This window comes from Taudactylus pleione, unplaced genomic scaffold, assembly GCF_031769625.1.
Source record: "Taudactylus pleione unplaced genomic scaffold, aTauple2 ptg001431l, whole genome shotgun sequence".
NCBI classification, from domain to species: Eukaryota; Metazoa; Chordata; class Amphibia; order Anura; family Myobatrachidae; genus Taudactylus; species Taudactylus pleione.
This window is the reverse complement of record NW_028285830.1, coordinates 779,301-805,376: the sequence shown is the minus strand read 5'-3', so window position 1 is coordinate 805,376 and position 26,076 is coordinate 779,301. Positions and strand designations below refer to the sequence as shown.

Below are 26,076 nucleotides of genomic sequence, written 5' to 3'. Positions count from 1 at the left end.
CAGCCACACCCCTCCCCGCCTACAAAATGGGGCGAGCTGTCGATCAACATAATCTGTGATTGCCTGGCGAGATCATCCGGTCACATGCGTAAATATCGACATTGCGCATTTTTCTGTATCAGGTCCACAGATCCACCGTGGGTGCTGGCCTCTCTCTGAGTCTGATGCAGAGGTGGACGCATTCGCGATTTTGGACGCAGTGGATTTGTGAGAATACGCTTATGGTGCAGAGAGACGGCCGCACATTGCACCTGTGAGTAACCCTACGCTGTCTCCGAATGCCCGTCTCGCCTAAGGTGCCGGGGCCTCTTCAGCTGCTAATGAATTCACCGAGGCTCACTAGGGCACAGCCAGAAAATGGTTCTGACACCCCCATTACCTCCCCCAAATGCTGGCTACCTGTCACTCACACTGCAAATAAATCCTCACTGCGGCCGCTGTATGTAATCCATCGCGTTCATGACTTTCCAGTATGCCATACATGCCTACTGTCCCGGGAATCGCGGGAGGCTCACGATTTTTCGGTTAACCCCCCCCGATCCCGGAAGAGTAGGCATATCTCCCGCATCCCGCCCACTTCCTAGTGAAGTGGGCAGGATGGGGAGATTTTACCTGAAATTATCGGGTCCGTCGGGAAGGGGCGGGGCTAAATGAGGCAAATCACAATGCTGTCTATCGTCTGTCCCCGCCCCCCGAAGAGGAGAGCAGCAGGTCCCCTCCTGCTGCTCCCGGAAAGCTGCCCAGCAATGTAGGTAAGTATGCAGTATGCGCAGTAGCAAGAAATCGCTACACTACGTCTGACATCCACATCGTGTCCTCCCCTGACCTAGGCCCTCTGTCTCTTTATTACATACCCAATCTCTCACTTTGGGGAATATTCTGTCAGCTAATAAGAATGTAACACATGCAGACGCTGCGGTTATCACAGGTTTAAGGCTAGAATTAAGGGTCAATAATATTTACTAAAATAGAAAGGATATCTCCTGCTTCCCGATGACCAGACATGGCAGGAGCCATGCCCATAGTTTTCTATAGGAATGGCATTAAGGGGGTAGGCAACAAGCTGAGTTACATGCGTGGGCTCACGCCATCTTCAGGTGGCTCATGTCAGAGGAGCAGCCCTTCCAGGGCGGGATCGGCTGATCACTCTCCGGCTGAGTGGAGCAGACGGCGAGAGGCCAAGTCCGAGCTTCCAAGTAAAGTGGTCACAGCGCAGTCATTGCTGGAGGGGTCTTTTATCAGCCTGTGTCCTGGCAAATGGAGACCAGATTCAGAGGTGCGCACAGTTCATGCGCAGCTACGATTTCTCATAGATTCGCAAGTGCAATGATATACATGTCAGCTTGTGCGCTCTGACTGAGCTAAGCCTGCGACACCCGCTTTGTATAACTGCGGAATGCTCATCTGCGCTGGTGGATCCACTATCGACATCCCATCGGTCTCAACATCGCCTCCCCAAACCGCCCATGACTGGCGCACAGCACCCCTTGTAACTTTCTAACAATATGGCCACTGCGGCTGCGGTTCTGCGACAAAGAACACATGCCGCTCCCATAACACGCCCATGCCGCTCCCATAACACGCCCATGCTGCTCCCATAACACTCCCATGCCGCTCCCATAAAATACACATGCCGCTCCCATAACACGCCCATGCCGCTCCCATAACACGCCCATGCCGCTCCCATAACACGCCCATGCCGCTCCCATAAAATACACATGACACTCCCATAACATACACATGCCGCTTCCATAACACTCCCATACCGCTCCCATAAAATACACATGACACTCCCATAACACGCCCATGCCGCTCCCATAATACGCCCATGCCGCTCCCATAACACGCCCATGCCGCTCCCATAACACGCCCATGCCGCTCCCATGAAATACACATGCCGCTTCCATAACACTCCCATGCCGCTCCCATAAAATACACATGCCGCTCCCATAACACGCCCATGCCGCTCCCATAACACGCCCATGCCGCTCCCATAACACGCCCATGTCGCTCCCATAACACGCCCATGCCGCTTCCATAACAATCACATGACACTCCCATAACACGTCCCTGTCACTCCCATAACACACACCCCTGACACACACCTGGCACTCCCATAACACACACCCCTGACACACACCTGGCACTCTCATAACACTCCTACTACATGCCCATGACACACACGAGACTCCCATAACACACACATGACACTCCCATAACACACACATGACACTCCCATAACATACACATGACACTCCCATAACACGCCCCTGTCACTCATAACACACCCCTGTCACTCCCATAACATGCCCCTGTCACTCCCATAACACAGACCTGGTACTCTCATAACACACACATGACACTCCCATAACACGCCCCTGTCACTCCCATAACATGCCCCTGTCACTCCCATAACACCCTGTCACTCCCATAACACGCCCCTGACACTCCCATAACAACCTGTCACTCCCATAACATGCCCCTGTCACTCCCATAACATGCCCCTGACCCTTCCATACCACACCCCTGACACACCTGACACTCCCATACCACACCCCTGGCACACATAACACTCCCCTGACACTCCCATAACATACCCCTGACACTCCCATAACATGCCCCTGTCACTCCCATAACACATCCCTGACACTCCCATAACACCCCCCTGACACACCCCTGACACTCCCATACCACACCCCTGGCACACATAACACTCCCCTGACACTCCCATAACATACCCCTGACACTCCCATAACATGCCCCTGTCACTCCCATAACACATCCCTGACACTCCCATAACACCCCCCCGACACACCCCTGACACTCCCATACAACACCCCTGACACACCTGACACTCCCATAACACGCCCCTGACACTCCCATAACATGCATATGCTGTACGCAAATGCATATGCCATCGCACGCATTGGTTCGCGCGTGCGCAGTGAGGGCTCTCTAGAAGCTTCATGCATGTGCAGTTGCAAAATATCACTAAACTGTGAAAACATCGGCCCTTCCTGCACCTATGAGTCAGCCCTGAGCAATGATTCCGTAGTGCTGCAGTAACTAATGTCACAACTTTCATTAAATAACATATTACAGGTATAATTCCTTCTGCTATGTCCTGTCAGGCCGATAATAGTGGTATATGTGATGCTTCCAGGATTCCCTCTGACTGCCCCTCACACCCCTTACTCTGCCCCTCACACCCCTTACTCTGCCCCTCACACACCTTACTCTGCCCCTCACACACCTTACTCTGCCCCTCACACCCCTTACTATGCCCTATGCCCCTCACACACCTTACTCTGCCCCTCACATATCTTATTCTGCCCCTCACACCCCTTACTATGCCCTTCTCACACACCTTACTCTGCCCCTCACACACACCTTACTCTGCACCTCACATCCCTTACTCTGCCCCTCACACACCTTACTCTCACCCTCACACAATAACCCAGACATTGTGCACAAATACAACAGTACAGGGATCTCTACCACTCTCACACCTGCGCTCCTCACATTCTGTATATCCCTACCACTCTCACACCTGCACTCCTCACATTCTGTATATCCCCTACCACTCTCACACCTGCGCTCCTCACATTCTGTATATCCCTACCACTCTCACACCTGCACTCCTCACATTCTGTATATCCCTACCACTCTCACACCTGCGCTCCTCACATTCTGTATATCCCTACCACTCTCACACCTGCACTCCTCACATTCTGTATATCCCTACCACTCTCACACCTGCACCCCTCACATTCTGTATATCCCTACCACTCTCACACCTGCGCTCCTCACATTCTGTATATCCCTACCACTCTCACACCTGCACTCCTCACATTCTGTATATCCCTACCACTCTCACACCTGCGCTCCTCACATTCTGTATATCCCTACCACTCTCACACCTGCGCTCCTCACATTCTGTATATCCCTACCACTCTCACACCTGCACCCCTCACATTCTGTATATCCCCTACCACCCTCACACCTGCACTCCTCACATTCTGTATATCCCTACCACTCTCACACCTGCACTCCTCACATTCTGTATATCCCTACCACTCTCACACCTGCGCTCCTCACATTCTGTATATCCCTACCACTCTCACACCTGCGCTCCTCACATTCTGTATATCCCTACCACTCTCACACCTGCACCCCTCACATTCTGTATATCCCCTACCACCCTCACACCTGCACTCCTCACATTCTGTATATCCCTACCACTCTCACACCTGCGCTCCTCACATTCTGTATATCCCCTACCACTCTCACACCTGCGCTCCTCACATTCTGTATATCCCTACCACTCTCACACCTGCACTCCTCACATTCTGTATATCCCTACCACTCTCACACCTGCACTCCTCACATTCTGTATATCCCTACCACTCTCACACCTGTACTCCTCACATTCTGTATATCCCTACCACTCTCACACCTGCGCTCCTCACATTCTGTATATCCCCTACCACTCTCACACCTGCGCTCCTCACATTCTGTATATCCCCTACCACTCTCACACCTGCGCTCCTCACATTCTGTATATCCCTACCACTCTCACACCTGCACTCCTCACATTCTGTATATCCCTACCACTCTCACACCTGCGCTCCTCACATTCTGTATATCCCTACCACTCTCACACCTGCACCCCTCACATTCTGTATATCCCTACCACTCTCACACCTGCACTCCTCACATTCTGTATATCCCTACCACTCTCACACCTGCACTCCTCACATTCTGTATATCCCTACCACTCTCACACCTGTGCTCCTCACATTCTGTATATCCCTACCACTCTCACACCTGCGCTCCTCACATTCTGTATATCCCTACCACTCTCACACCTGCGCTCCTCACATTCTGTATATCCCCTACCACTCTCACACCTGCGCTCCTCACATTCTGTATATCCCTACCACTCTCACACCTGCACTCCTCACATTCTGTATATCCCTACCACTCTCACACCTGCGCTCCTCACATTCTGTATATCCCTACCACTCTCACACCTGCACCCCTCACATTCTGTATATCCCTACCACTCTCACACCTGCACTCCTCACATTCTATATATCCCTACCACTCTCACACCTGCGCTCCTCACATTCTGTATATCCCTACCACTCTCACACCTGCGCTCCTCACATTCTGTATATCCCTACCACTCTCACACCTGCGCTCCTCACATTCTGTATATCCCTACCACTCTCACACCTGCACTCCTCACATTCTGTATATCCCTACCACTCTCACACCTGCGCTCCTCACATTCTGTATATCCCTACCACTCTCACACCTGCGCTCCTCACATTCTGTATATCCCTACCACTCTCACACCTGCGCTCCTCACATTCTGTATATCCCTACCACTCTCACACCTGCGCTCCTCACATTCTGTATATCCCCTACCACTCTCACACCTGCGCTCCTCACATTCTGTATATCGCTACCACTCTCACACCTGCACTCCTCACATTCTGTATATCCCTACCACTCTCACACCTGCGCTCCTCACATTCTGTATATCCCTACCACTCTCACACCTGCACTCCTCACATTCTGTATATCCCTACCACTCTCACACCTGCACTCCTCACATTCTGTATATCCCTACCACTCTCACACCTGCACCCCTCACATTCTGTATATCCCTACCACTCTCACACCTGCACTCCTCACATTCTGTATATCCCTACGACTCTCACACCTGCACTCCTCACATTCTGTATATCCCTACCACTCTCACACCTGTACTCCTCACATTCTGTATATCCCTACCACTCTCACACCTGCGCTCCTCACATTCTGTATATCCCCTACCACTCTCACACCTGCGCTCCTCACATTCTGTATATCCCTACCACTCTCACACCTGCACTCCTCACATTCTGTATATCCCTACCACTCTCACACCTGCGCTCCTCACATTCTGTATATCCCTACCACTCTCACACCTGCACCCCTCACATTCTGTATATCCCTACCACTCTCACACCTGCACTCCTCACATTCTGTATATCCCTACCACTCTCACACCTGCACTCCTCACATTCTGTATATCCCTACCACTCTCACACCTGCGCTCCTCACATTCTGTATATCCCTACCACTCTCACACCTGCGCTCCTCACATTCTGTATATCCCTACCACTCTCACACCTGTGCTCCTCACATTCTGTATATCCCCTACCACTCTCACACCTGCGCTCCTCACATTCTGTATATCCCCTACCACTCTCACACCTGCGCTCCTCACATTCTGTATATCCCTACCACTCTCACACCTGCACTCCTCACATTCTGTATATCCCTACCACTCTCACACCTGCGCTCCTCACATTCTGTATATCCCTACCACTCTCACACCTGCGCTCCTCACATTCTGTATATCCCTACCACGCTCACACCTGCACTCCTCACATTCTGTATATCCCTACCACTCTCACACCTGCACTCCTCACATTCTGTATATCCCTACCACTCTCACACCTGCACCCCTCACATTCTGTATATCCCTACCACTCTCACACCTGCACTCCTCACATTCTGTATATCCCTACCACTCTCACACCTGCACTCCTCACATTCTGTATATCCCTACCACTCTCACACCTGTACTCCTCACATTCTGTATATCCCTACCACTCTCACACCTGCGCTCCTCACATTCTGTATATCCCCTACCACTCTCACACCTGCGCTCCTCACATTCTGTATATCCCTACCACTCTCACACCTGCACTCCTCACATTCTGTATATCCCTACCACTCTCACACCTGCGCTCCTCACATTCTGTATATCCCTACCACTCTCACACCTGCACCCCTCACATTCTGTATATCCCTACCACTCTCACACCTGCACTCCTCACATTCTGTATATCCCTACCACTCTCACACCTGCACTCCTCACATTCTGTATATCCCTACCACTCTCACACCTGCGCTCCTCACATTCTGTATATCCCTACCACTCTCACACCTGCGCTCCTCACATTCTGTATATCCCTACCACTCTCACACCTGCGCTCCTCACATTCTGTATATCCCTACCACTCTCACACCTGCGCTCCTCACATTCTGTATATCCCTACCACTCTCACACCTGTGCTCCTCACATTCTGTATATCCCCTACCACTCTCACACCTGCGCTCCTCACATTCTGTATATCCCCTACCACTCTCACACCTGTGCTCCTCACATTCTGTATATCCCTACCACTCTCACACCTGTGCTCCTCACATTCTGTATATCCCTACCACTTTCACACCTGCGCTCCTCACATTCTGTATATCCCCTACCACTCTCACACCTGTACTCCTCACATTCTGTATATCCCCTATCACTCTCACACCTGCACTCCTCACATTCTGTATATCCCCTACCACTCTCACACCTGTACTCCTCACATTCTGTATATCCCCTACCACTCTCACACCTGCACTCCTCACATTCTGTATATCCCCTACCACTCTCACACCTGCACTCCTCACATTCTGTATATCCCCTACCACTCTCACACCTGTGCTCCTCACATTCTGTATATCCCTACCACTCTCACACCTGCACCCCTCACATTCTGTATATCCCCTACCACTCTCACACCTGCACTCCTCACATTCTGTATATCCCCTACCACTCTCACACCTGCACTCCTCACATTCTGTATATCCCTACCACTCTCACACCTGCACTCCTCACATTCTGTATATCTCTACCCCTCTCACACCTGCACTCCTCACATTCTGTATATCTCTACCACTCTCACACCTGCGCTCCTCACATTCTGTATATCCCCTACCACTCTCACACCTGCGCTCCTCACATTCTGTATATCCCTACCACTCTCACACCTGCGCTCCTCACATTCTGTATATCCCCTACCACCCTCACACCTGCACTCCTCACATTCTGTATATCCCCTACCACTCTCACACCTGCATCCCTCACATTCTGTATATCCCTACCACTCTCACACCTGCACTCCTCACATTCTGTATATCCCTACCACTCTCACACCTGCATCCCTCACATTCTGTATATCCCTACCACTCTCACACCTGCGCTACTCACATTCTGTATATCCCTACCACTCTCACACCTGCACTCCTCACATTCTGTATATCTCTACCCCTCTCACACCTGCACTCCTCACATTCTGTATATCTCTACCACTCTCACACCTGCGCTCCTCACATTCTGTATATCCCCTAGCACTCACACCTGCACTCCTCACATTCTGTATATCTCTACCACTCTCACACCTGCACCCCTCACATTCTGTATATCCCCTACCTCTCTCACACCTGCACTCCTCACACTCTGTATATCCCCTACCACTCTCACACCTGTGCTCCTTACATTCTGTATATCCCTACCACTCTCACACCTGTGCTCCTCACATTCTGTATATCCCCTACCACTCTCACACCTGCACTCCTCACATTCTGTATTTCCCCTACCACTCTCACACCTGCACTCCTCACATTCTGTATTTCCCCTACCACTCTCACACCTGCACTCCTCACATTCTGTATTTCCCCTACCACTCTCACACCTGCACTCCTCACATTCTGTATTTCCCCTACCACTCTCACACCTGCACTCCTCACATTCTGTATTTCCCCTACCACTCTCACACCTGCACTCCTCACATTCTGTATTTCCCCTACCACTCTCACACCTGCACTCCTCACATTCTGTATTTCCCCTACCACTCTCACACCTGTACTCCTCACATTCTGTATATCCCCTACCACTCTCACACCTGCACTCCTCACATTCTGTATATCCCTACCACTCTCACACCTGTACTCCTCACATTCTGTATATCCCCTACCACTCTCACACCTGTACTCCTCACATTCTGTATATCCCTACCACTCTCACACCTGTACTCCTCACATTCTGAATATCCCCTACCACTCTCACACCTGCACTCCTCACATTCTGTATATCCCTACCACTCTCACACCTGTACTCCTCACATTCTGTATATCCCCTACCACTCTCACACCTGCACTCCTCACATTCTGTATATCCCTACCACTCTCACACCTGCGCTCCTCACATTCTGTATATCTCTACCACTCTTACACCTGCACCCCTCACATTCTGTATACCCATACCACTCTCACACCTGCGCTCCTCACATTCTGTATATCCCTACCACTCTCACACCTGCACTCCTCACATTCTGTATATCCCTACCACTCTCACACCTGCGCTCCTCACATTCTGTATATCCCTACCACGCTCACACCTGCACCCCTCACATTCTGTATATCCCTACCACTCTCACACCTGCACTCCTCACATTCTATATATCCCTACCACTCTCACACCTGCGCTCCTCACATTCTGTATATCCCTACCACTCTCACACCTGCGCTCCTCACATTCTGTATATCCCTACCACTCTCACACCTGCGCTCCTCACATTCTGTATATCCCTACCACTCTCACACCTGCACTCCTCACATTCTGTATATCCCTACCACTCTCACACCTGCGCTCCTCACATTCTGTATATCCCTACCACTCTCACACCTGCGCTCCTCACATTCTGTATATCCCTACCACTCTCACACCTGCGCTCCTCACATTCTGTATATCCCTACCACTCTCACACCTGTGCTCCTCACATTCTGTATATCCCCTACCACTCTCACACCTGCGCTCCTCACATTCTGTATATCCCCTACCACTCTCACACCTGCGCTCCTCACATTCTGTATATCGCTACCACTCTCACACCTGCACTCCTCACATTCTGTATATCCCTACCACTCTCACACCTGCGCTCCTCACATTCTGTATATCCCTACCACTCTCACACCTGCACTCCTCACATTCTGTATATCCCTACCACTCTCACACCTGCACTCCTCACATTCTGTATATCCCTACCACTCTCACACCTGCACCCCTCACATTCTGTATATCCCTACCACTCTCACACCTGCACTCCTCACATTCTGTATATCCCTACCACTCTCACACCTGCACTCCTCACATTCTGTATATCCCTACCACTCTCACACCTGTACTCCTCACATTCTGTATATCCCTACCACTCTCACACCTGCGCTCCTCACATTCTGTATATCCCCTACCACTCTCACACCTGCGCTCCTCACATTCTGTATATCCCTACCACTCTCACACCTGCACTCCTCACATTCTATATATCCCTACCACTCTCACACCTGCGCTCCTCACATTCTGTATATCCCTACCACTCTCACACCTGCACCCCTCACATTCTGTATATCCCTACCACTCTCACACCTGCACTCCTCACATTCTGTATATCCCTACCACTCTCACACCTGCACTCCTCACATTCTGTATATCCCTACCACTCTCACACCTGCGCTCCTCACATTCTGTATATCCCTACCACTCTCACACCTGCGCTCCTCACATTCTGTATATCCCTACCACTCTCACACCTGTGCTCCTCACATTCTGTATATCCCCTACCACTCTCACACCTGCGCTCCTCACATTCTGTATATCCCCTACCACTCTCACACCTGCGCTCCTCACATTCTGTATATCCCTACCACTCTCACACCTGCACTCCTCACATTCTGTATATCCCTACCACTCTCACACCTGCGCTCCTCACATTCTGTATATCCCTACCACTCTCACACCTGCACTCCTCACATTCTGTATATCCCTACCACTCTCACACCTGCACTCCTCACATTCTGTATATCCCTACCACTCTCACACCTGCACCCCTCACATTCTGTATATCCCTACCACTCTCACACCTGCACTCCTCACATTCTGTATATCCCTACCACTCTCACACCTGCACTCCTCACATTCTGTATATCCCTACCACTCTCACACCTGTACTCCTCACATTCTGTATATCCCTACCACTCTCACACCTGCGCTCCTCACATTCTGTATATCCCCTACCACTCTCACACCTGCGCTCCTCACATTCTGTATATCCCTACCACTCTCACACCTGCACTCCTCACATTCTGTATATCCCTACCACTCTCACACCTGCGCTCCTCACATTCTGTATATCCCTACCACTCTCACACCTGCACCCCTCACATTCTGTATATCCCTACCACTCTCACACCTGCACTCCTCACATTCTGTATATCCCTACCACTCTCACACCTGCACTCCTCACATTCTGTATATCCCTACCACTCTCACACCTGCGCTCCTCACATTCTGTATATCCCTACCACTCTCACACCTGCGCTCCTCACATTCTGTATATCCCTACCACTCTCACACCTGCGCTCCTCACATTCTGTATATCCCTACCACTCTCACACCTGTGCTCCTCACATTCTGTATATCCCCTACCACTCTCACACCTGCGCTCCTCACATTCTGTATATCCCCTACCACTCTCACACCTGTGCTCCTCACATTCTGTATATCCCTACCACTCTCACACCTGTGCTCCTCACATTCTGTATATCCCTACCACTTTCACACCTGCGCTCCTCACATTCTGTATATCCCCTACCACTCTCACACCTGTACTCCTCACATTCTGTATATCCCCTATCACTCTCACACCTGCACTCCTCACATTCTGTATATCCCCTACCACTCTCACACCTGTACTCCTCACATTCTGTATATCCCCTACCACTCTCACACCTGCACTCCTCACATTCTGTATATCCCCTACCACTCTCACACCTGCGCTCCTCACATTCTGTATATCCCCTACCACTCTCACACCTGTGCTCCTCACATTCTGTATATCCCTACCACTCTCACACCTGCACCCCTCACATTCTGTATATCCCCTACCACTCTCACACCTGCACTCCTCACATTCTGTATATCCCCTACCACTCTCACACCTGCACTCCTCACATTCTGTATATCCCTACCACTCTCACACCTGCACTCCTCACATTCTGTATATCTCTACCCCTCTCACACCTGCACTCCTCACATTCTGTATATCTCTACCACTCTCACACCTGCGCTCCTCACATTCTGTATATCCCCTACCACTCTCACACCTGCGCTCCTCACATTCTGTATATCCCTACCACTCTCACACCTGCGCTCCTCACATTCTGTATATCCCCTACCACCCTCACACCTGCACTCCTCACATTCTGTATATCCCCTACCACTCTCACACCTGCATCCCTCACATTCTGTATATCCCTACCACTCTCACACCTGCACTCCTCACATTCTGTATATCCCTACCACTCTCACACCTGCATCCCTCACATTCTGTATATCCCTACCACTCTCACACCTGCGCTACTCACATTCTGTATATCCCTACCACTCTCACACCTGCACTCCTCACATTCTGTATATCTCTACCCCTCTCACACCTGCACTCCTCACATTCTGTATATCTCTACCACTCTCACACCTGCGCTCCTCACATTCTGTATATCCCCTAGCACTCACACCTGCACTCCTCACATTCTGTATATCTCTACCACTCTCACACCTGCACCCCTCACATTCTGTATATCCCCTACCTCTCTCACACCTGCACTCCTCACACTCTGTATATCCCCTACCACTCTCACACCTGTGCTCCTTACATTCTGTATATCCCTACCACTCTCACACCTGTGCTCCTCACATTCTGTATATCCCTACCACTCTCACACCTGCACTCCTCACATTCTGTATATCCCCTACCACTCTCACACCTGCACTCCTCACATTCTGTATATCCCCTACCACTCTCACACCTGCACTCCTCACATTCTGTATTTCCCCTACCACTCTCACACCTGCACTCCTCACATTCTGTATTTCCCCTACCACTCTCACACCTGCACTCCTCACATTCTGTATATCCCTACCACTCTCACACCTGTACTCCTCACATTCTGTATATCCCTACCACTCTCACACCTGTACTCCTCACATTCTGTATATCCCCTACCACTCTCACACCTGCACTCCTCACATTCTGTATTTCCCCTACCACTCTCACACCTGCACTCCTCACATTCTGTATTTCCCCTACCACTCTCACACCTGCACTCCTCACATTCTGTATTTCCCCTACCACTCTCACACCTGTACTCCTCACATTCTGTATATCCCCTACCACTCTCACACCTGCACTCCTCACATTCTGTATATCCCTACCACTCTCACACCTGTACTCCTCACATTCTGTATATCCCCTACCACTCTCACACCTGCACTCCTCACATTCTGTATATCCCTACCACTCTCACACCTGTACTCCTCACATTCTGTATATCCCCTACCACTCTCACACCTGCACTCCTCACATTCTGTATTTCCCCTACCACTCTCACACCTGCACTCCTCACATTCTGTATTTCCCCTACCACTCTCACACCTGTACTCCTCACATTCTGTATATCCCCTACCACTCTCACACCTGCACTCCTCACATTCTGTATATCCCTACCACTCTCACACCTGTACTCCTCACATTCTGTATATCCCCTACCACTCTCACACCTGCACTCCTCACATTCTGTATATCCCTACCACTCTCACACCTGCGCTCCTCACATTCTGTATATCTCTACCACTCTCACACCTGCACCCCTCACATTCTGTATACCCATACCACTCTCACACCTGCACTCCTCACATTCTGTATATCCCCTACCACTCTCACACCTGCACCCCTCACATTCTGTATATCCCTACCACTCTCACACCTGCGCTCCTCACATTCTGTATATCCCCTACCACTCTCACACCTGCGCTCCTCACATTCTGTATATCCCTACCACTCTCACACCTGCACTCCTCACATTCTGTATATTCCTACCACTCTCACACCTGCACCCCTCACATTCTGTATATCCCTACCACTCTCACACCTGTACTCCTCACATTCTGTATATCCCTACCACTCTCACACCTGCACTCCTCACATTCTGTATATCCCTACCACTCTCACACCTGCACTCCTCACATTCTGTATATCCCTACCACTCTCACACCTGCACCCCTCACATTCTGTATATCCCTACCACTCTCACACCTGCGCTCCTCACATTCTGTATATCCCTACCACTCTCACACCTGTGCTCCTCACATTCTGTATATCCCTACCACTCTCACACCTGCACTCCTCACATTCTGTATATGCCTACCACTCTCACACCTGCGCTCCTCACATTCTGTATATCCCTAACACTCTCACACCTGCACCCCTCACATTCTGTATACCCATACCACTCTCACACCTGCACTCCTCACATTCTGTATATCCCTACCACTCTCACACCTGCGCTCCTCACATTCTGTATATCCCTACCACTCTCACACCTGTGCTCCTCACATTCTGTATATCCCCTACCACTCTCACACCTGCACTCCTCACATTCTGTATATCCCCTACCACTCTCACACCTGTACTCCTCACATTCTGTATATCCCCTACCACTCTCACACCTGTACTCCTCACATTCTGTATATCCCTACCACTCTCACACCTGCACCCCTCACATTCTGTATATCCCTACCACTCTCACACCTGCGCTCTTCGTGTTGTAACCATAATATACACAGTGAGAAAATACAGATGTATAAAGCTAATGTTTCCCCTGTAAATTTGTGACACCCTAATGGTCTTTCTCTATTGTAGGCCATTGAATGCCTGCGGCCCTATCTGTGTGAGAAACTTATGGCAGAGAGACACTTTGATTACCTGCGTTCCAAAATGATACTAAACAAAGATGACACTGAAGAAATTTTGAGCCAGACAACAAGCCGGAGAAAAGCCGGAGAGCTGCTGGATCGATTGGCCAAAAATCCTAAGGGACTCGATGCTTTGATAGAATCAATCAGACTACAGAAAACACAGGATTTCCTCATAGAGAAGATCACAGATGAGGTTCTGCGAGTTAAAAACAAAAAGTTGGAATCCTACAAAGGTAATTAGTTTGGTTCTCAAGCACGTCAGCTCTGTGTTACCCAGCCATTATCAGTGGGCATAAGACTTATATATTTAGAATGTGTGTACAGAGAAGCGTAACCCACTCGCCCCTGCTGCCTCCGCTGCTTTCAGTTTATAATGCAACAGACATCATTACTTTAGAGAGGGAGCACTGATCCCTATGGTGACTGGGTGACCACTCATGGTAAATGCTGAGTTTTATTTCCATCTCTGCTTTCTCATTGCTCTGATGGCTATCTGCCACTTCAATAAGGCATAGATCTCTTGGATTTTTGAGCCTTGAAAATGTAATGAACTTCCACATGTTCCACCAGCACAGGTTGAAGTTCACTCTCCACAGAGGTCTTTATTTTCCAATTCACTTTAGCTGGACGTTTTGCTTCAAGCTTTGTAGTTTGAGACCACTTCACTTCCTCACAGATAAACTCAGATGTATTGCAAGTTTTATCCTGGTTGCATGATGGCATTACTTCATATACACGAGAATTACTCTTCACAAGACTGTTACCATTAACTGCCTGTAAGGTTCTGTTTTCCACTGCAACAATGTATGACTTGGGCACATTCACATCACTGTGATCACATAGTGACATCAGAGTCTCATCTCTGGAAGCCATCAACATATCTGAAGACTTCTGTACATCTTGTACCTTTGCCTCACGGGTTATGCGATCACCACCTGTATACGTTATTTCTTTATCGCCAATTTCAGACACGGTTATGCAATCTGAACCTGTGCCCCTTTGGGAGGACTTCACACCCTGAGCTATCAGTGTAAGCTGAAAGTCACTACAAGGAATCTCATCCACTTTTCCAAGATGGACCATTAGGGACTTTCCCAACTCCGATACTTCTGTCCCTTCTTGTACACTGGTATCATTAATGAGGACATCTCTATGGTCACATTGCTGCTGAAAGACATCATTCTGGAACATCCTACTTAGTTCCCAAAATTCACTGTTTGTCCGCTGCTCATCACACAAGACACTCTGTAGTGGAAGCATATCACTCTGCGTGCCAGCCTTTTCAGGATCAACTTGAACCAATTGCTGCTTGTGGTTATGTACTTCTGCCATACTGGGTTCAGTGAATACATCGGACGCCATTTTAGGTCCAGAATCCAACTTCAGAAGTTTATTTAACTTCTTTTCCTCTTCTGATCTTCCCACTACCATGCAGAACTTTATTTGAGCTGTAGACAGCTGCTCTTCCAGCTGGGCAATTTTCACCATGGCGCTTTCCATCTTGCTCTCGGATTGCAGTAGTTTGCGCTCCACAACTTCATGTTCAGCAAGTCTCAACTTTTGTACAATTATTTCAGACTCTGCAACTTTTAATTCACATTGCAATTCCAGTTCTTTGGTATTCCTTTCCACTTGGAATCTTTGCAACTGGTTCTGTGTACTTAGCAGACACTTCTCAAGGTTCTCACTCTGGGGGTCATTCAGACCCGCTTGCGAGCACAGGACACTCGCAAGCGGGTCGATGTTGCAGAATTGCGCATGCGCACGATGGAGGGAGCTCCGTCGTGCGCATGCGCGAGACCAGAATAACGACGGCCAAGCCGTCTTTATGGGTCTCGCACCAAACGGGGCGTGCTGTCGATGTTGATTGACAGCACACCCCCTTTGCTGGGCGTGCCGGGGGCGTGGCTGCCAGACGGAGGCGTTCCCATGGGAACGCCTACCGTCTGAGTCCAGCCCCACTGACATCAGTAGTGATGTCAGTGGGAGTGATTTTTGTTCTGATAGTGCCAAAATCACTCCAGGGCTTGCGGCAGTGAGACCCTACCGCAGGGTCTCGTCGCAAGCCCGATGGTCGCGATGGTCTTGACCATCGCGACCATCATCATGGACGCTCGCATAAGCTGTGGGTGGTAACCCACAGCTATGCGAGTGTCCAAAAGGCCGCTCCAAATTTAAATAGGACGGCCCTGATTCAGAGCGAGCGCTCTGGACGGAGCGTCTGGCTCTGAATCAGGCCCTCTGTTCTTGCAACTTCCAAGTCCTGCCATGGGCAAGGTACAGCTCTCTCTCCAAAGATTCACTTTGCTTGGCGGCTTTATGCAAACTTTCCTCCAGGAATACAATTCTTTCTGTCAGACATTCTGAAACTGCTCTAGCAGCAGCTAAATTGGAGTGGAGAGTTTGTACTTGCTCTTTACAGCTGACTTTAAGATGGACATCTCCATCTCTTTACCTTCACGGTCAGTTTCCCACTGAGGCCCTGATTCAGAGCCGGACGCTCTGACCAGCTCACTCGCTCTGAATCAGGGCCATCCTATTTAAATTTGGAGCGGCCTTTTGGACGCTCGCATAGCTGTGGGTTACCACCCACAGCTTATGCGAGCATCCATGATGATGGTCGCGATGGTCAAGACCATCGCGACCATCGGGCTTGCGACGAGACCCTGCGGTAGGGTCTAGCTGCCGCAAGCCCTGGAGTGATTTTGGGAACGCCTCCGTCTGGCAGCCATGCCCCCGGCACGCCCACCAAAGGGGGCGTGCTGTCAATCACCATCGACAGCACGCCCCCTTTGGTGCGAGACCCAGAGCAACAGCTTGGCTGTCGCTATCCGGGTCTCACGCATGCGCACGACGGAGCTCCCTCCATCGTGCGCATGCGCATTTGGGTACCATCGACCCACTTGCGAGCGTCCTGTGCTCGCGAGCGGGTCTGAATGAGACCCTGAGTGCGAGTCTGCAGCATCTGGAGATACTTCTCTTTTAATTCACAAAACTTTTCCGCCAGAGAATTTTTCTCCAATTCACAATCTTTAAGCCTTGAGTGGACACAGAGAGTCTTTTTCTTTTAACACCAGAGCCAGATCCGCCACTTTCACTTGCGTGCGCTCTGCATCACTCTGATGTCTCAGGACACCTTCTTTCAACTCCTCCACTTCCTGCTGAAGTACCCCACACTTTTGCCGTAATTCAACAACATCTTGCTGCAATACATCACTCTTTGCTAGCAGCACGTCATTCTCATACTTTGTAACACATTTGAAAAGTTGGGCTTCCTCAAGGCGTTCAGACATAGCTGCCAATTTGAGGTCTATCTCTTTAAGAGCTTCACATTTTTTTATTTCTTCCTGCTCAAATGCCATTTTCAACGACGACAACTCACTCTGTAATGTCTTTTCAATTTGCGCATGCAAAAGCTTCTCTTTTGTAGACTTGTCCTCCAAGTTGCTTATCTGGTCGCAATAGCGCATAAGTGTTTCACGCCAAACTTCACAAAGAGAGTCAACTTTTTCCATGCTGACATAGTCCTCTCTGGATGGACCTTACACCATGCACTGACCACACACACTGACCTCTTTATTCTACTTTGCAAATGTCTCTTGTAAAGTAATAACACTGTCTACCCCATCAATTTGAAAGGATTCACCACAGTGGATTTCAAACAGCTTTAAATCCCTTCCATGTAACCGTCTTGACATTCAGACTGTATACTCCAGTCCTGGATTTGCAAATCTCCAGCCTTAAACGGGACCTCTGTAGCAGGCTTTCTGCCTTTAAAACATTTATCTTTATTTCCCATAATTCTTGTCATACAATACACAAGAACAACTTGCTTTTATTTTCACTGTATCACACTTTGTCTTCACAAGTATTTTTAACACAGCAAAACAATTTTCTTCATGTGGTACTACAATTACCAGCATGTCAAGCTCTGTCTGTTTAACAGCCTTTCAAAAGGAACCTCTGCTCCCTCAGTACCACTCCTTGACTTAACAAGCATGAGCAATTCACCAGGATAAACCACACAATTTCTTTTAACCGTTCCAATGCCAAGGAAGTGCACATTTCTCTTCACAGACAATATATTTGCACTTTTCACTGTTGCAAAACACTTGAATACTTTGGGCCTGATTCAGACCCACTCGCGAGCGGCTGTCCACTCGCAAGTGGGTCGATGGTGTGCACTGCGCATGCGCACAACGGAGGGAGCTCCGTCGTACGCATGCGCGAGACGCGACGAGCGAAGGACTTTCCTTCGCTCGTTGTGTCTGATCAAAGGGGGCGTGCTGTTGATGTTGATTGACAGCACGCCTCCTTTGGTGGGCGTGCCGGGGGCATGCCTCCCAGATGGGGGCGTTCCCAAGGGAACGCCTACCATCAGAAGCCGGCCCCACTGACATCACTAGTGATGTCAGTGGGAGTGATTTTGGCTCTGATAGAGCCAAAATCACTCCGGGCCTTTCGGTTGAGAAACTCAACCGCAGGCTTCTGCTCACAGTGGCGATAGTCGCGATGGTCAAGACCATCGCGACCATCATCCTGCACGCTCGTATATGCTGTGGGTGGTGACCCACAAGTCAAGCTCTGTCTGTTTAACAGCCTTTCAAAAGGAACCTCTGCTCCCTAAGTACCACACCTAGGCCCTCATTCAGACCCACTCGCGAGCGGCTGTCCGGCTTGGCGCGAGACGCGCCAAGCGAAGGACTTTCCTTCGCTCATAGTGTCTCATCAAAGGGGGCGTGCTGTCGATGTTGACTGACAGCACGCCCCCTTTGGTGGGCATGCCTGCCAGATGGAGGCGTTCCCAAGGGAACGCCTACCGTCTGAAGCCGGCCCCACTGACATCACTAGTGATGTCAGTGGGAGTGATTTTGGCTCTGATAGAGCCAAAATCACTCCTGGCCTTGCGATTGAAACCCTCAACCGCAGGCTGTTGCTCGCAGTGGTGATGGTCGCGATGGTCAAGACTATCGTGACCATCATCCTGCACGCTCGTATATGCTGTGGGTGGTGACCCACAGCTATACGAGCGTCCAGGAGGATGCTCCATATTAATGGAGGTGGGCCTATATTCAGAGCGAGCGCTCTGGTCAGAGCGTCCGGCTCTGAATCAGGGCCCTTGACTTAACGAGCATGAGGAATTCACCAGGATAAACCACACAATTTCTTTTAACCGTTCCAATGCTGAGGAAGTGCACATTTCTCTTCACAGACAATATATTTGTACTTTTCACTTTTGCAAAACACTTGAATACTTTGTTTCTGGCCACTTTGCATCTCATAAGCAAAACAGTTCTCCAGCAGCTTGTGTGACACTTATTTCTCTTCCTTTCCAAGGAAAAGATGTACACTGCAGCATTAGCGCACACTTGCAGACAGTTTTACTCACCAGTCTGAGGAGCATTGCACTTTTGAGTCCACTATGCAGGTGCAGTGAGCTTCCATATTTCCACTTACTTGTGTAGAATCTTGGTGCATAGAATCTTTGTACCAGCATTTTCCACCATATTGTTATGTCTTGGGGTTAATTAGCTCGGCAGAGGGTGAATGGGTGCAGTGTTTAGGTGCTTAATGAGGGTCCACACACAGCTTTCAGGTGAAATAAACAAGGTGATGCTTTACTGCCAGCATATGAAATCAGGAAACAGAAAATAACAAACAAACCTAGCCCCTGTTTGGGGCGACTCACCCTCTCTATAAGGGAGCAGCTAGTCTGCCAACACAGTCTCTGAGATTGTGGTCCTTCCTGCCACACGCAGGACTGGGCCTGGCCTCCTGGCCTGGAATAGCTTCTTCAGCTTTACAAACACAGTGTTTGGACCTTCCCTGTATCCTCCAGGTATACAGAGGCCCTGGCTTCCTCAGCCTGCAGCTCCACTGCTTCACTGTCAGTCTGAGAATTTTGTGGTCCCCCCTTGCCTCCTGCAAGATTCGGACACCGGCCTCCTGGCCTCCCAATGGCTCGCTCAGCTTCACTGGGCTCTCTGACTGGTCTGCCTCACCAGCCCGCACCGGAGCTCTATCCACAAGGCAGCCCTTACCCAACTTTCCAGACTCCTTTTCTTCTCTGTGTGGGCAGATCTCTCCTGCCCCACACTGAATCTGCTGCTCACCAGCGCCACCTCTGGTGATACTGCCACATAGTGTATAAGGTCTTAGCGACTGGCGTACATTTATTGTAGAAAAAATATAACACAGTGTGAATAATATGTGCAAAATAGCGCTGTGCAAAAACGTATATAACGTGGTAGACTTAACAAATTAACCATTTTTATTCGGTATGACAAAAGACCTATAACATAAAAGACATGTAATATAAGAATAATGAGCCTCCACGTGCTCAGTGGGCTCTAGTAATGCCCTCAGGTATGTTCAGTCCCCTGTGCAAATATTGCCTACAGTGTAGTGCAAAAGTGCTATAAATATTGCAAATGTCCCTTATGCATGATCAATAGACAATAAAATATATAAGTTAATAATGATACAATGCAACTGATAATGGCACAGGATAATTAGTAAAAAAACTTTTTTTTTTTTCAAAAATGTTTTTATTGAAGTCAACAAATACACTCTGGTACACAAGTAAATATGACAAGAAACAATGACATAATTACAATTTATAGCATACAGTTCACTTGTGGTTTGAGGTAATAGACTTGCCACAATTTTCTCTTTTTACCGATCAATTGAAAATTAAACAGTAATATATTATAATGACTTCAACCATAATAGAAGAAATGAAGGGGGAAGAAAGTAGATGGGTGATAGGGGGGTGGGGGTGGGGATAAGTATAAGAAGAGAGAGATGAAAAAAAGGAGAAAATAAATAAATTTAAAAAAAAAAAAACAGAGAAGAAGAGGAAATAAAGTGGGATGGGGGTTATGAGCCATGCACTCCCAGGGTCAATCCCCTACTACTCTTCTTTTATTTATGTAGGTTTTTTTTTTTTCCTCTTAAGTGTAAGTTATTGGGGGGTCTTGTAGCAGTATTCTAGTTTCATACCATAAAAACTTTTTTTTAAAATGTTTCTAAAAAGGTTCCAAAAAAAATGCAATAATTCATATGGTGCTTATCTTTAGTTGCTCATTTAGACAAGAGGCAGCTTCTTTAGGCAATAAATCCTGCCCCCCACCTGGAAAAGTGGGCAAATCTCCCGGCTGCCGTCACATCCCTGCAACACCCCCCCCCCCCCCGCATCACCCAGGGCCCCCCCGCAGTGGTGCTGGTTGGTGACACGATTCGCAATGAATTGCGTCATCGCAGCCCTGCCCCCTTCGCAATGCCATTAAGCTCGGCATTGTGAAGAAGGGGGTGGGGCCACAATGAAGCAGTCACGCCCCGGCTCTGCCCCCAACAAGTCCTTATCGCCCGGCCACGCCCCCCACTGTATACAGACATACAGCTCCGGAAGGGGGGAGGTGAATGTCGGTGAGTGTGACACACACACATTAAGGTTTATTTTTAGTCAGAATGAAATTAGCCTTCCAGTAGGTTTATTGGATTGTAGGAGGAAACTGGAGCAGCCAGAAGTAACCCAATGCCAACACAGGGAGCGCACGCCAATGGCGCATGCAGAGACGAGAACTGAGAGCTGCTGCTACAGTATCGGGAGGGAGGCAGCCACAATGGCAAACTGGCTGGTCCTGGGCACATAGACCTCCTGGATGCAGTGGCATCATTATGTAGGTGCTGGCCGCACCGGGTGACACCTTCTGAGGAGATGACACCTGCTATTTTGGGGTCACCCCCTCGGATGGTGTCACTGAGTGACGAGCGCCGGTGTTGGATTATGCGTGCCCCCAGCATGACGAGAACGGGGGAGTGAGACGCTGCCACACCCCTGAAATGTCACTAATCAGGGGTCGTAGCCTTCGTCACATGCAAGGGGTCTGGAGGTGCCGCGTCGGGTGTCTGCCTGGACCCATCTACACAATAGATACGCAGCTGCGACTAGTATATATATATATACTGCTATAATATAAACTGCTACAAACAGGTGTGAAATCATTCAACAGTCTGTGTAACATCTAACCCGTGTCTTGCAGATTGCTACTTACACACTTCAATGGCAACAACAAATGGTTTAACTACTGAGCTGTACAAACAGCAATATTCCGACTACAGCTTGTCATCACCGGAAGCCACCGTTCTCTATCACCCTGAGGGGGAGTCCAGTCTTCCCCTTTATTTTAACAGATCTGTGACAATTGAAAATCCATCAACCATGGAAAACAGAACCGGGAGCAGCAGCAGACAAAGTGCGCAGTTCTCTACCAGGCTCCCGAAACCAGGAGAAATGGGAGCCCCTCCCCTTCCTGTCATCCTGCCGCAGACGCCCGAGGAGTTCTGTACAAGTTCCCCCACTGACAACCAATTCCTTCCTCTCAGGTCCAGTTCACCCTCTAACCCAGCGGTTCCCAAACTTTTTTGAATCACGGTGGCTTAGTACATCAGCAATGTTCACGGCACCCCTAAGCCAAAAGTTTGTTATTGAGAAATTCAGAAAACAATGTAGTGAAGTAAATAGTGCTACGTGTCCTCCTTAGGGTCAGTTATGTGGTGGTGGACAGGTTTGAGCTTCTGTTTGTCCACATGTTTACATTACATGGACCATAAATAATTTTATTTGATGCTGGAATCACCAACCTGAGGCACCCCTGCAAGTGTCCCGAGGCACCCCGGCGCACAGATCTCATAATTATACCTCACGCTCTGCTCATGTGACCAGGAGGCTAATGTACAGCGCTCTGCTCCATATACATATTGGATATATATTACCAACTGTCACACACATTTTTAAAAACTATTTCAAAAAGAAGAATTTTTTTTTTAAGGACACAGACTTTTTGTGTATTGATTTACTATATGGGCCTCATTCTCACTGGAAAAGTAAAAGGTTTTATGAAATATGTCGTCCCCAGTGTAGCAACACATTCTCCTACACAGAACCATATTCAGACGTGGCCAAATCCTGGTGGCGTGGAACAGTAGTGCAAAAGAAAAACAATGAGTTGAGGAGGGGAGCATTCTTCCCCCTACACAGCTGGCCTGGGCGTAAATTGGGGGGACAATCTTGGGCCCAGGGAATTAGTACCCGCAATCCCCCCACCTCCACTTTCCCAGATAAAGGGGGATCCCGAAGAGAAATCTGTCCTCTGTGTATCTGTTCTACTTCCTGCGGAGAGTCAAAAACTGGCTTTACAGGCCGCGTACAGTCAGCGCGTCGTGCACACCACTGGTCTAGAATCAGAGAACACTTCTTACATTTTGTTAAATTGTATTTCTGGTCTCTTACCATTGTATATTCTCTGCGGCCATCTTTGTTCTGTCAGATTGCTGCTATATCTGCCTCTGATGAGCATTGTGGGCCCAGGGTCCGGGACTGACAGGAGCAGCAGATCGGAAGAGATAAAACTGAAATAAACTATTAAGAAAACATAAAGCGTTACGTAGCGTTCCCGCTAGGCCAGGGCCATCTTAACGTATAGGCACACTGGGCAGCTGCCCAGGGCCCCACAATTCTACGGGCCGCTGACAGGGGCATTTACATAGAGTGCGCGGCCGATCGCTCCACAAATAGGGCAGCCGGCTGATGGACAGGCAGAGAAAGATGCTCCCTGACCGCTCTGAGTGGCCAGACAGCATTCTCTACCTGCCTCCCAATCTGCAACCACAGAGCCACGTTTAGGGGGTGGAGACAAAGGGGGCACAATCCCCTGGGACCCCCTCTCCTAGGAGGCCACCATACTTTAATCACAGCTGCAGTGAAGAGCAGGAGCTGCACTGCAAGCTTGAGAAGAGGGATGTGGAATCTGTAATCCTTGCTTCACATAATGTTTTTATGTATAAACATTGATTTTGTTGAAAGTACCAATAAATTGAAAGGTTAATTTTATTGACGTTTACATTTGTATTCCCGTGAATGGGTGGGTAGGGGCCCCAGTGCATTGCTTTGCCCAGGGCCTACAATGCTGTTAAAACAGCCCTGCGCTAGGCTGTTTTATCGGGGCGCCGCTCCCTGTCCTATTTCTAAAGGGCAAAAAGCACCCTGCCCTCTGGCGCAGCGCCCCACTGAAATAACCTGCTGGTGCCGTCCCCAACCACGGGTCGCAGTGTCCTGTGGGTGGGGAAAACTGCGATGTAATGGTCATCGCTTGTGAATGGATGCCGGGCGCAAAATACCAAGTCTGCAATAACTTTGGAAATGAAAAATGTTAGTTATTTAATGTTTAACATGATATACAATGTAATAAAAGTGAGGATATGACTAAGTAAAGCATTGTATAACCTTCCTTATATGCTCAGTGTTCATTCTAGCACCCTGCACCTGTCACACCCCGTGCAGTTCCTCTCTCCTGCCTGGGGTGTCACTCTCTGCTCTGGTGCTTCTAGCACCCAGCACCTGTCACACCCCGTGCAGTACCTCTCTCCGACCTGGGGTGTCACTCTCTGCTCTGGTGCTTCTAGCACCCAGCACCTGTCACACTCCGTGCAGTTCCTCTCTCCTGCCTGGGGTGTCACTCTCTGCTCTGGTGCTTCTAGCACCCAGCACCTGTCACACCCCGTGCAGTACCTCTCTCCGACCTGGGGTGTCACTCTCTGCTCTGGTGCTTCTAGCACCCAGCACCTGTCACACTCCGTGCAGTTCCTCTCTCCTGCCTGGGGTGTCACTCTCTGCTCTGGTGCTTCTAGCACCCAGCACCTGTCACACTCCGTGCAGTTCCTCTCTCCTGCCTGGGGTGTCACTCTCTGCTCTGGTGCTTCTAGCACCCAGCACCTGTCACACCCCGTGCAGTACCTCTCTCCTGCCTGGGGTGTCGCTCTCTGCTCTGGGCCTGATTCTGTGGTGGGAGCAGACAGAGCATGTACAGCTGGGTACACACTTAGCCAACCCAGCGGCCAACTGGCTGTCATGCCGAGCAAGCAGCCGATTGGTAAGCTACAGTATGCGCGCTTACCAATCGGCCACTCAATATGTCTGCCCAGGGTATACAATCGGGAAACCGGCTGCCTTAATACCGACAGCCGGCTTCCCGAATGTCATATCCCGGCGAGGGTGAAATGCCCGGCGTCTATATCTACACACCTGTCATTTCCCTGACGCCGGGAGACAGGCGCCTGGCATCCCGATCGAAGGGATGCCGGGCGCCGCGAGCGGACAGCCGTGGGGGGGGAGGTTAGGTTTAGAGCACCCGGGGGGGACTTAGGGTTAGGCACCCCCCCTGGCTAGGGGGAGGGGAGGGTTAGGGTTAGGCACCCCCCGGGGGACTTAGGTTTAAGCAGCGGGGAAGGGGGTGTTAGGGTTAGGCACTTAGAGGGGGTTTAGGGTTAGGCACTTGTGGGGGAGGTTAGGGTTAGGCACCCCTAAGGAGGGT

General features: G+C 49.7%; 1 protein-coding gene across 1 annotated transcript in view; it reads left to right on the top strand.

The window, feature by feature from the left end:
- BCL10 (BCL10 immune signaling adaptor) overlaps positions 1–25,025 on the top strand; it is a 32,647-nt gene extending 7,622 nt beyond the window's left edge. The window contains exons 2-3 of the mRNA XM_088463703.1: positions 14,646–14,934; positions 22,747–25,025. Coding sequence (XP_088319829.1) covers positions 14,646–14,934; positions 22,747–23,132 — 675 coding nt within the window. The 3' untranslated portion in view covers positions 23,133–25,025. The remainder of the gene's footprint in view (positions 1–14,645; positions 14,935–22,746) is intronic.
- The last annotated feature ends 1,051 nt before the right edge of the window (positions 25,026–26,076 follow it).